The sequence below is a fragment of the Colobus angolensis genome, unplaced genomic scaffold (genome assembly GCF_000951035.1).
Source record: "Colobus angolensis palliatus isolate OR3802 unplaced genomic scaffold, Cang.pa_1.0 Scaffold169, whole genome shotgun sequence".
Lineage (NCBI taxonomy): Eukaryota > Metazoa > Chordata > Mammalia > Primates > Cercopithecidae > Colobus > Colobus angolensis.
This window is the reverse complement of record NW_012114810.1, coordinates 2,595,707-2,606,579: the sequence shown is the minus strand read 5'-3', so window position 1 is coordinate 2,606,579 and position 10,873 is coordinate 2,595,707. Positions and strand designations below refer to the sequence as shown.

Genomic DNA, 10,873 nt, shown 5'->3' with positions numbered 1-10,873 from the left:
AGGCAAATCCATGAAGATGAGCAGAACCACCAGAGACGAGACCGACAAACCCATGAAGATGAGCAGAACCACCAGAGACAAGACAGGCAAACCCATGAAGATGAGCAGAACCGTCAGAGACGAGACAGGCAAACCCATGAAGATGAGCAGAACCATCAGAGACGAGACAGGCAAACCCATGAAGATGGGCAGAACAGTCAAAGACAAGATGGACAAACCCATGAAGAGGATCAAAACCATCAGCAACAACATAATAGACAAAACTATGAGGAGAAAGAGAGGTATCAAGGATCTCAGAATCAAAAATCCCAAGTGACCCAGAGAAGCTGTCCTAACAGAGAAAAATTCCACATGAATGAGGATGACCAGAGCCAAGACTCACAGAAAAGACACACTGAGCCATCCTTCTATCCAACCCAGATCAGTGGGAGGCCCCAAAGCAGAGAACAGCATGGTCACCCTACCAAGGCAGCTACTGTTCCCAACCCCCTCTATGACTATGTGCAAGAGCAGAAATCCTATCGATACTAGTCTATGCAAGCACCAGAGGTAAAGCAACACAAAGTCAAAAAAGAAACCTATATGTTGAGTTCACCTCTAATTCTACTTAAGAGATCAAGAATGTATTTCTTCCCTCTATCCTCTGCTGTATCTACCTGCAAGGATGTTTTTGAGTACTAGTATTCATGTAAGGGATTTTTGGTTTTTTGAGCAGCAATTCTAGGGTTTTCTGATTCAGTGAAATCTAGGTGGTAAATTGGGTGAAATAATCATATCTTAATGTTGATCAGTTTGGGTATTTAAATCATTTCCTGCTTTGACCTCTGAGACCTGGTTGAATCATTGAAAGGTAGAACAGTAGAACACTTCTCCTTAAAGTTCAGAAACAGGAAAGATATTCTGAAGATTTATATTACATCCAAGGATAGGAACCCTAGGTTTGGTGAGCTTTGGATCCTATGGATAAAACGTCAGGAATTTCAAGCCTCATAGTCTAGACTAGAATGAAACTCAGTTGAAGGCTGCTAGGAGAGCCGAGAACATAGAGTACATCTCTGATGTTTACTACATCTCCCATGCCAGGCTCTTATTCCACACCAGAGGGACTGTCCAATAGTGCCTATCACTAGAGCTGAATGAACCCATTCCAACTCAATACCTTTCTAGTTTCTGATTATATAAAACAGAGAGAAAGTATATGTCCCATGTTTGCAAATTCCAGGGGATCAGAACTGTTGATCCATAGCTCCTAAGACCTGAAAACTCTTCTCAAGAAAATCTATGTGCAGATTATGAATTGTATTAAAATATCTAATAAATAATTGATGAGCAATGACTTTCATGACTCCTTTCTTTCTTCACTGTGGGGAAGATTGTGCTATTTTCACTTTTGAGCCATTTCCCAAAAATAACACCTTATTTCTTGACTTCTAAAATGTCTCTGTTCCCTGAGTTCCTGGGCACTGAAAAAAAATAAGAATCAATACAAAACAAATAACAAAAAGTCAAAATGAAACTAATCTAAATACAATTTTCAGCTCCTCCTCCCTCTACTTAGTCATATTTTACCTTTACCACTCCCTCACTGCCACATTCAAATTGTCATTGAGTCTTCCCAACTCTACATCCCCATAACTTTTGAATCTCTTCTCACGTCTCCATCTCCACTGCCTTAATGGCCCTTCTCCTCAGTGGCTTCCCAGTGACCTGAGAAAAAAATTTACATCCCTCAATGTGTCACATAAGCCGCACTATCTGATCAGGTGACCTACCCAGCCTAGTCACATGAGAGGCCCCTCCCACAAGCATCCAATGCTCCAGTCACACCAAGGACCTGACCTTTTCTTAGTACACTTGATCTTTCATGAATTCATATCTTTGAATATGCCATCCCATCAGCATGGAATACCTCCCTGCTATTTTCTGCCTGAAAAAACCCTAGGCATCCTCTGGGTCCCAACTAAAACTTCACCTCTTCTAAGCAGCCTTTCTGGACACTCCAAACTCTGCTTTCTCTAAGTTCACACTCACTTCTGTTATATCATTTGGCCCACACTCTACGGTAATTTTCTCTCCTGGAAAACTGGGAATAAGACTGTATCTTACTCAACCTTGTACTGCTCAGCACTTAATATAGCCAGTGATGTCTAGTGGTACTAATTGTTTTTGAATAAGTGGACAGACGGAGGAAATAAGTCTGGCTTTGTAATAAATTCAACTGGACATTAATTGGGCACCTACTGCATATAAACCACAGGGACAAACAAGAGAGACTGAATTAACTCCTCATTTAGTTATGGCTCAAGGAATGAAACTAACCTTTTTAGGTCTTTTGAACAATAAGGGCTTTACTGCCTAGAACAATAAGGGCTGAATTATTAGAAATTAGAAATCAACCTCAGGGACTATTGAGTTCAATACATTACCAGACTTGCAATCCAAAAATCAGAAACATGTGATTCAGAAGCCTCTGACACTGCTGCCAAAATTGCCTATCAACATGTCTCTATAACCTTATTTACAAAAAAAAAAAAAAAAAAAAAAAAGCCAAAATCTTGGTGTGATGGTCTCTAACTCACTTTCACCTTCCAAATATCATGCAAATATGCCTAGTTGGAAAAACATTAATTCACATCTAGAACTCTAGCTGCAAATAAGTCTAGGAAATATAGAAGGAGATAGGAATGTTGTATTTACCATAGGAAGAATATGATAACTCATAATAATAGCTGCTTTCCTGAAGAAAATAAAAATATAGTAAGACGAATACATACAGCAAACAACCATTATGCAAGGCACAATGTCACAAGTACAAGAAAATTACTGTTATGACACCAAGGGTCTAAGTAGCTATACCTAGAAGGACTAAGAAAGAGTCCTAAGAAGGACTTAGAAGAAAGGCATCTAAGCTAGAACTGATCCTGGGGGACAGAGAAAAACGCAAAGGGCCATGGCTTGTCCTGGGCCTCAAGATCAGCGAGAATGCCCATATGTTGGCTTCTGTTTAAATGACACATGTGTTCATGTGTAGGAAGAGTCTCCTACACAAATATTCTCTGTAACTTAAACTCTCCCCAGCAAACTAAATCAGAAGGTGGAGAACCAGGGTGAAAGAACTCAAAATCTGGAAGCTGCTCAACAATCAGTGCATCATCTACATGTCAAGTCCTTTTTTTTCTATCTCAAAATACAAAACAGCCCAAATCCATGATTCTTTTCATCTCTACTCCCGTCATCCCAGTCCAGGCCACCTCTCCTAGAATACAGCTTCCTTATGGGTCTCCCCATCCCTCTTAAAAAGGTAGACCACATTGTGCCACTCCCTACTTGAAATTCCCAGTAGCTTCCCTCCACATTGAGAATAAAATCCAACTTTGTTCTCAGGACCTTCCTATAGGATGGGGCCCTGCAAAGCCTCATCTTTCACCATTCTCCTCTGCATCACTGTTTTCTAATCACTCTGGCCTTCTTTCCATGATTGTAGCAGGACAAGCTGATCCCCACTTGGAGACCTTTGAACCATGGCTCAATCCTTATTTCATTCAGGTCTCAGTTAAAAAGTTGCCTCGTGAGAGAAGCTTTCTCTGGCATTTATTCTAAAACGGTATCACCCCAATCACTCTCTACCACATATTCCTCATTTGTGCTGCCAATGTTCTTAACACTTTTCATATTTGATACCTTGTTTTTATGTTACTCATTTATTGTCTTTTTCTCTCTACTGGAATGTAAGGCCCATAAGAACAAGGATTTTATTTGTTTTGTTTGCTGCTGTAATCTCTGCATTTCAGACAATAACTTGTCATGATGTACATCCAATAAATAAGTGTTGGTTGAATGCTCGTAGAAGCCCTCCATGATCTGGCTTCAGTGTACGTTTCCAACTCAGTTTCCAACAATGCCCCTAGACTCCAACTTAACAGGACAACTTTCTAGCCTCCATGTCATTGCTTATACAATTTCTTCCACTTAGATGCTGTCCTGATCTTTGCCTGCCAAAATCATTCTTGGGACTGATGTCACCTTCTCCACCTATCATCAGCATAGAGCTTATCAGATTGCATTGAAGCAAAATTTTAAACTCATCTATTTCCCATCAAGCGATAAGGTCCCAGAAGACAGAAATTGCATCTTATTTACAGTTGTATATTTCACATCAAGCACAGTGACTGACCAATTATATACATAAAGTTGAGATTTAAAATTTTAAAAAGACTTACATTTAAGACATAGTTTTACCACTTACCAACTTTATGATCTTAAGAAATTTGTCTCTTTAAGTCTCAGTTTTCTCATCTGTAAGATGAGGTTTAAAAATCCAGTTTAAAAAAACAAAACTTAACAAGTGGAACCCAATCAAACTAAAGAGCTCTTCAGAACAGCGAAAGAAGCTGTCGACAGAGTAAATGGAAAACCTACAAAATGGGAGAAAATGTTCTCAAACTATTAATCCAACAAAGGTCCAATATTCAATATTTGTAAGGAACTTAAACCAACAAAAGAAAAACAAATAACTGCATTTAAAAATTGGCAAAGAACTTGAGCAAACACTTTTCAAAAGAAGACATACAAGCAGCCAGCCAACAAACATGAAAAAACGTTCATCATCATTAATCATCAGAGAAATGCAAATCAAAACCACAATAAGATACAGTCTCACACCAGTCAGAATGGCTGTTATTAAAAAGTCAACAAATAACTGATGCTGGCAAGGCTGTGGGGCAAAGAGAATACTTATACACTGTTGTTGGAATATAAATTAATTCAACCACCATGGTAAGCAGTTTGAAGATTTCTCAAAGAACTTAAAACAGAGCTATATCCCATTACTGGGTACATACCCAAAAGAAAATAAACTCTTCTACCAAAAAGACACATGCACTTATATGTTTATTGCAGCACTATTCACAATAGCAAAGACATGGAATCAACCTAGATTCGTATCAACAGTGGATTGGATAAAGAAAATGTAGTACATATACACCATGGAATACCACATAGCCATAGAAACAAACAAAATCGTGTCCTTTGCAGCAACATGGATGCAGCTACAGGCCATTATTCTAAGCAAATTAATGCAGAAACAGAAAACAAAATACGACATGTTCTCACTTATAAGTGGGAGCTAAACACTGAGTACACATGGACATAAAGATGGGAACAATATACACTGGGGACCACTAGAGCAGGGAAGGAGGGAAAGAAGTGTGGATTGAAAAACTTCCTGTTTTGAGCATTTCCTGAGTACTCAGCTTGGGTACTAAGCTCAACACCTGGATGATGGGATTCATACCCCAAACCTCAGTGTCACATAATATATCTATGTAACAAACTTACACAGGTACCCTCTAAAGCTAAAATACAAGCTGAAGAAAAAATTCCAAAGTTTAAAAATTCCAAAGTTTCTTAGAGATAAATACAGATGATTTATGCAAAAGTGATTTATAATCTGATCTCTCCTTGCTCATTTACCTGGTATGTATCATCTTTTCTTCTCCTACATTATTTCAATAAAACCTTAACTAATACATTTTCATATGATTTGGGTGTGTGTCTCTTCCAAATCTCATGTTAAAGTGTGATTCCCAATGTTGGAGGTGGGGCTTAGTGGGAGGTATTTGGGTCATGGGGGCAGATTCTTCATGAACGGCTTGGTGCTGTCCTTGTGGTAATGAGTGAGTTCTCACTCCATGAGTTCATGTGAGATCTGGTTGTTTAAAAGAGCCTGGGACCTCTTCCCTCTCTCTTTTGCTCCATCTCCTGCAATGTGATATGCCTGTTTGCCCTTCACTTTCCACCATGACTAAAAGCTTCCTAATGCTTTCACCAGAAGTAGATGCTGGCATCACACTTCTTGTACAATCTGAAGAGTTAACATCCAAAATAAACCTCTTTTCTTTATAAATTACCCAGTCTCTTATTATTTCTTGTAACAATGCAAAATGTACTAATACAGAAAATTGGTACTGACAGTGGGGTGTTGCTATAAAGATACCTGAAGATGTGGAAACAGCTTTGGAACTGGGTAATGGGCAGAGATTGGAAGAATTTGGAGGTCTCAGAAGAGGACAGGAAGATGAGGGAAAGTTTGGAACTTCTCAGAGACTTGCTAAGTGGTTGTGACCAAAATACTGATCAAAATATGAACAGTGAAGGCCAGACTGACGAGGTCTCAGATGGAAATGAGAAACTTATTGGGAACTGGAGCAAAGATCACCCTTGTTACACTGTAACAAAGAGCTTGACTGCTAGGGATCTAGTATCTGGTAGAAGAAATTTCTGAACAGCAAAGCATTCAAGATGTGATGTGGCTGCTTCTAACACACTATGATCAGATATGGGAGCAAAGAAGTGACTTAAAGTTGGAACTTCTAATTAAAAGGAAATCAGAGCATAAAAATTCAGAAAATTTGCTACCTGGCCCTGTAGTACAGAAGAAAAGAGGCTTTTCAAGAGAGGAATTCAGGCAGGCTGCAGAGCAACTACTTGCTAAACACATTTGAATGCCTAAATGGAAGTACATTGCTAATACTCTACACAATGAAGAAAAAAGCCCCAAAGCCATCTGAGAAGTCTTCAGAACAGCTCCTCCCATCATAAGCCCAGAGGCCTAGGAGGAAAGAATGGTTTCAAAGGCCAGGTCCAGGACACTGCTGTGCCGTGAAGCCTCAGGACACTGCTCCCTTCATTCAGGCTGCTCTGGCTCCAACTGGGATGCTAAGGGCCCCAGGTACAGCTTGGGCCCTGCTCCAAAGAGTGCAAGCCGTAAGTCTTGGAGGTGTCCACATGGTGTTAAGCCTGCAGGTGCACAGAATGCAAGCATTAAGGAGGCTTGGCAGCTTCCACCTAGATTTCAGAGGGTGTATGGGAAAGCCCAAGTGCCCAGGCGGAGCCACCAGAAGCTTAAATTCTGAGCGTGGAAAAGCCACAGGCACTCAATTCTTACCCACAAGAGCAGTCACAGGGGCTGCACCCTGCAAAGGCACAGGGCCTTAGGAGCCCACGCTTTGCATCAGTGCCCTGGATGTGGGACATGGAGTTAAGGATTATTTTGAAACTTTAGGGTTTAATGCCTGCCCTCCTGGGTTTCAGACTTGTGTGGGGCCTACTGCCCCTTTTTTTGGCCAATTTCTCCCTTTCGGAGTGGGATTTTTTGTTTGTTTTTTGAGATGGAGTCTCATCTTGTCACCCAGGCTGGAGTGCAGTGGCATGATCCTGGCTCACTGCAACCTCCACCTCCCGGATTCAAGCAATTCTCTTGCCTCAGCCTCCTGAGTAGCTGGGATTACAGGCATGTGCTACCATGTCCAGCTAATTTTTTGTACCTTTAGTAGAGACAGGGTTTCACCATGTTAGCCAGGCTGGTCTCAAACTCCAGACCTTGTGATCCACCTGCCTTAGCCTCCCAAAGTGTTGGGACTACATACATGAGCCACCACACCTGGCCAAGGAATGGGAATGTTTACCCAATGCCTGTGCCACCATTATATCTTGGAAGTAAGTAACTTGTTTTGTATCTTCCAAGCTCATAGGTGAAAGGAACTTGTCTTGAGTATCAAGAGAGACTTTGAACTTTGGACTTGAGTTGGAATGAGTTAGGACTTTCTGGGACTGTTGGGAAGAGATGATTATATTTTTCAATGTGAGAAGAACACAAGATTGGGTGGGCTAGGGGTAAAATAGTATGATTTGAATGTCTGTTCCCTCCAAATTTCTTGTCAAAATGTGATCCCCAGCATTGGAGGTGAAGCCTAGTGGGAGGTGTTTGGGTCATGGGGGCATATCCTTCATAAATGGCTTTGTGCCCTCCTGGATAATGAATGAGTTCTCATTCTGTTAGTTCATGTGAGAGCTGTTGTTTGAAGGAGGTTGGCACCTCCTCCTCTCTCTCTCTTGCTCCCTCTCTTGCTATGTGGTGCACCTGTTCTCCCTTCGCCTTCTGCCATGATTGTAAGCTTCCTCAGGTTCTCACCAGAAAGAAAGTAAATGCTGGCGTCATGCTGCTTGTACAGCCTGCAGAACCATGAGCCAAATAAACCTCTTTTTTTAAATGAATTACCCAGTCTCAGGCACTCCTTTATAGCAACACAAAACTAACACACATTTCTTTAAGAAAAGGTTCATACCTTATTCTGTATATCATTGTATCACCTAGAATAGTTCAGGTAAATATTTGGTGGATGCTTGCCAAATCAAATTCAACTGAACAGACTCTCTCCATCACATCATGACTCTTTTCCTCCAAGTCTGGCACCACCATTCTATGCCCACTGTCATATCCTACTGGTAATGTTGCTTTCATTCACCTCTCCTCCTGATACACAGTACCCAACATTTTTCGCTCTCAGATTTCCTGTGCAACACATCCCAACAAGCCTCACTTAAAAAACACCCCTAAAAGATAGCTAGGTTTCCCTCAGCACCACCAATGCCCTCCCTGAATTGCAGGATATCCGGTTGTGACCATTCTATTTTCTCACTCCTTAGACACTTCCTTACTTTTTCTTCTCCCTTGGAGTTCAAACCCAACAATTCCTAACCATCAACTCCTTGAAAGTCCAATTCAAAACTTATCTTTTCTTTTTTTTTTTTTTATTTTTCTTTTTTTTTTTAATGGAGTTTTTTTTTTTTTTTTTTTTTTTTTTTTTTTTTTTTTTTTTTGAGACGGAGTCTCGCTCTGTCGCCCAGGCTGGAGTGCAGTGGCCGGATCTCAGCTCACGGCAAGCTCCGCCTCCCAGGTTTACGCCATTCTCCTGCCTCAGCCTCCCGAGTAGCTGGGACTAAAGGCACCCGCCACCTCGCCCAGCTAGTTTTTTGTACTTTTTAGTAGAGACGGGGTTTCACCATGTTAGCCAGGATGGTCTCGATCTCCTGACCTCGTGATCTGCCCATCTCGGCCTCCCAAAGTGCTGGGATTACAGGCTTGAGCCACCGCACCCGGCCTTCAAAACTTATCTTTTCTAGTCATCCCTCAGTGACAAATCCTTCTTTCTACTGTTGATTTTCAGGTACTCTGACTGAACTGTGTACATTTTTCTTTCTGATGTCAGCATACACAAGTGTTCTGGTGTTTCTGTTATGTATTTCATCCTTCCTAAAAAAAAAGAAAAAAAAAAAAGCTGTAAGGTCATTAAGAAGCTGACATGTCTCCTGTTTTCTTTGAGAACTAAGCAGAAAATGAATTTGCACCATTTTTATTAGCTAACTTATTACGAGACTTACTAAGGCAGTAGGAGCCTAACTTGAATTGAGCATTTCCTGAGTACCTACTGTTAAAATACAATCTCTTAAAAAGTAACATGCATTCTTAAGAGAAACAGGCACTGAAAGCAACAATTAAACAAATAACAAAAGCCCTCTCTCACACCACTCACAAAAATTAACTTGAAACAGATAATACACTTAAATGTAAGACTGAAACCACAGAACTCCTAGAAGAATGCAAATCTAAACTACAATGAGCTAGCACCTGTTAGGATGGCTACTGTCAAAGAAACAGGAGATAACAAGTTTCAGGGAGGATGTGGACAAAAAGGAATCCTTGTACACTGTTGGTGGGAATGTAAACTAGTAAAGCCATTACGTAAAACAGTATGGAAGTTCCACAAAAATTAAAAATAGAACTACCACATGATGCAGCAATCCCATTTCTGGGTGCATATCTGAAGAAAATGAAATCAGTATCTCCCAAGAGATGTCTGCCCTCTCATGTTCATTGCAGCGCTATTCACAATAACCAAGAAATGGAAACAACCTAAGTGTGAGTTAATGCATGAATGGATTAAAAAAAAATTGTGGTGTGAGTGTGTGTGTGTGAGCGTGTATGTGTTCTGTAATCGGCCATAAAAAAAGGATATCTTACCATCTGAAACAACATGGATGAAGTTGAGGGTATTATGCTAAGGGAAATAAGTCAGTTAGAGAAAGACAAATACTGTATGACTCACATGTAAAATCTAAAAAAGTCAGAATCATAGAAGCAGAGAGTACAATGGTGGCTGCTGGGGACTGAGGAGTGGAGAAATAGAGAGATACTGATCAAAGAATACAAACTTTCAATTCTAAGATTAATAAGTTCTGGAGATCTAAATGTATAGCATATCAACTGTACTTAACAATACTGTATTGTATACTCGAAATTTGCTGGTATTCTGATAAAAAAAAGAAATATGCTAAGAGAATAAATCTGAAATATTCCCACCACAAAAGAAAAAGATAACTTTTAACAATTTTTATTTCTAATATGTGTAGGTACATAGTTGGTATATATATTTATGGGATACATTAAATACTTCAGTATAGGCATGCAACACATAATAATCACATCATGGAAAATAGGGTATCCATCCCCTCAGGCATTTATTCTTTGTGTTACAAACCATTTAATTATACTCTTTTAGTTATTTTTAAATGTACAATCAAATTATTTTTACTCTAGTCATTTGGATGTGTTATAAAATACTAGGTATTATTCATTCTTCAAAATATTTTTGTACCTATTAGCCATCTCCACCTCCCCCCAACCCCCCACTACCCTTATCAGCCTCTGGTCACCATCCTTCTACTCTTAATCTCCATGTGTTCAATCGTTTTGATTTTTATATCCCACAAATAAGTGAGAATATGCAATGTGCCTGGCTTATTTCACTTAACATAGTGATCTCCAGTTCCATCCATGTTGCTGCAGATGACAGTGTCCAGTTCTAAAAAAGGTAATTATGCTTTAATTAACTTGATAATGATAATCATTTCACAATACATATGTATATCAAGTCATCAGGTTGTACACCTTACATTTATACAATTTTGTTTATCAATTATACTTCAGGGAAGGAGGAATTATTAAATTTAAGATAAATTAAAAAAAAATTTT

General features: G+C 39.7%; 1 protein-coding gene across 1 annotated transcript in view; it reads left to right on the top strand.

Moving 5' to 3' along the window:
• Positions 1–531, top strand: part of RPTN (repetin) — a 4,131-nt gene extending 3,600 nt beyond the window's left edge. The window contains exon 5 of the mRNA XM_011937967.1: positions 3–531. Coding sequence (XP_011793357.1) covers positions 3–531 — 529 coding nt within the window. The remainder of the gene's footprint in view (positions 1–2) is intronic.
• The last annotated feature ends 10,342 nt before the right edge of the window (positions 532–10,873 follow it).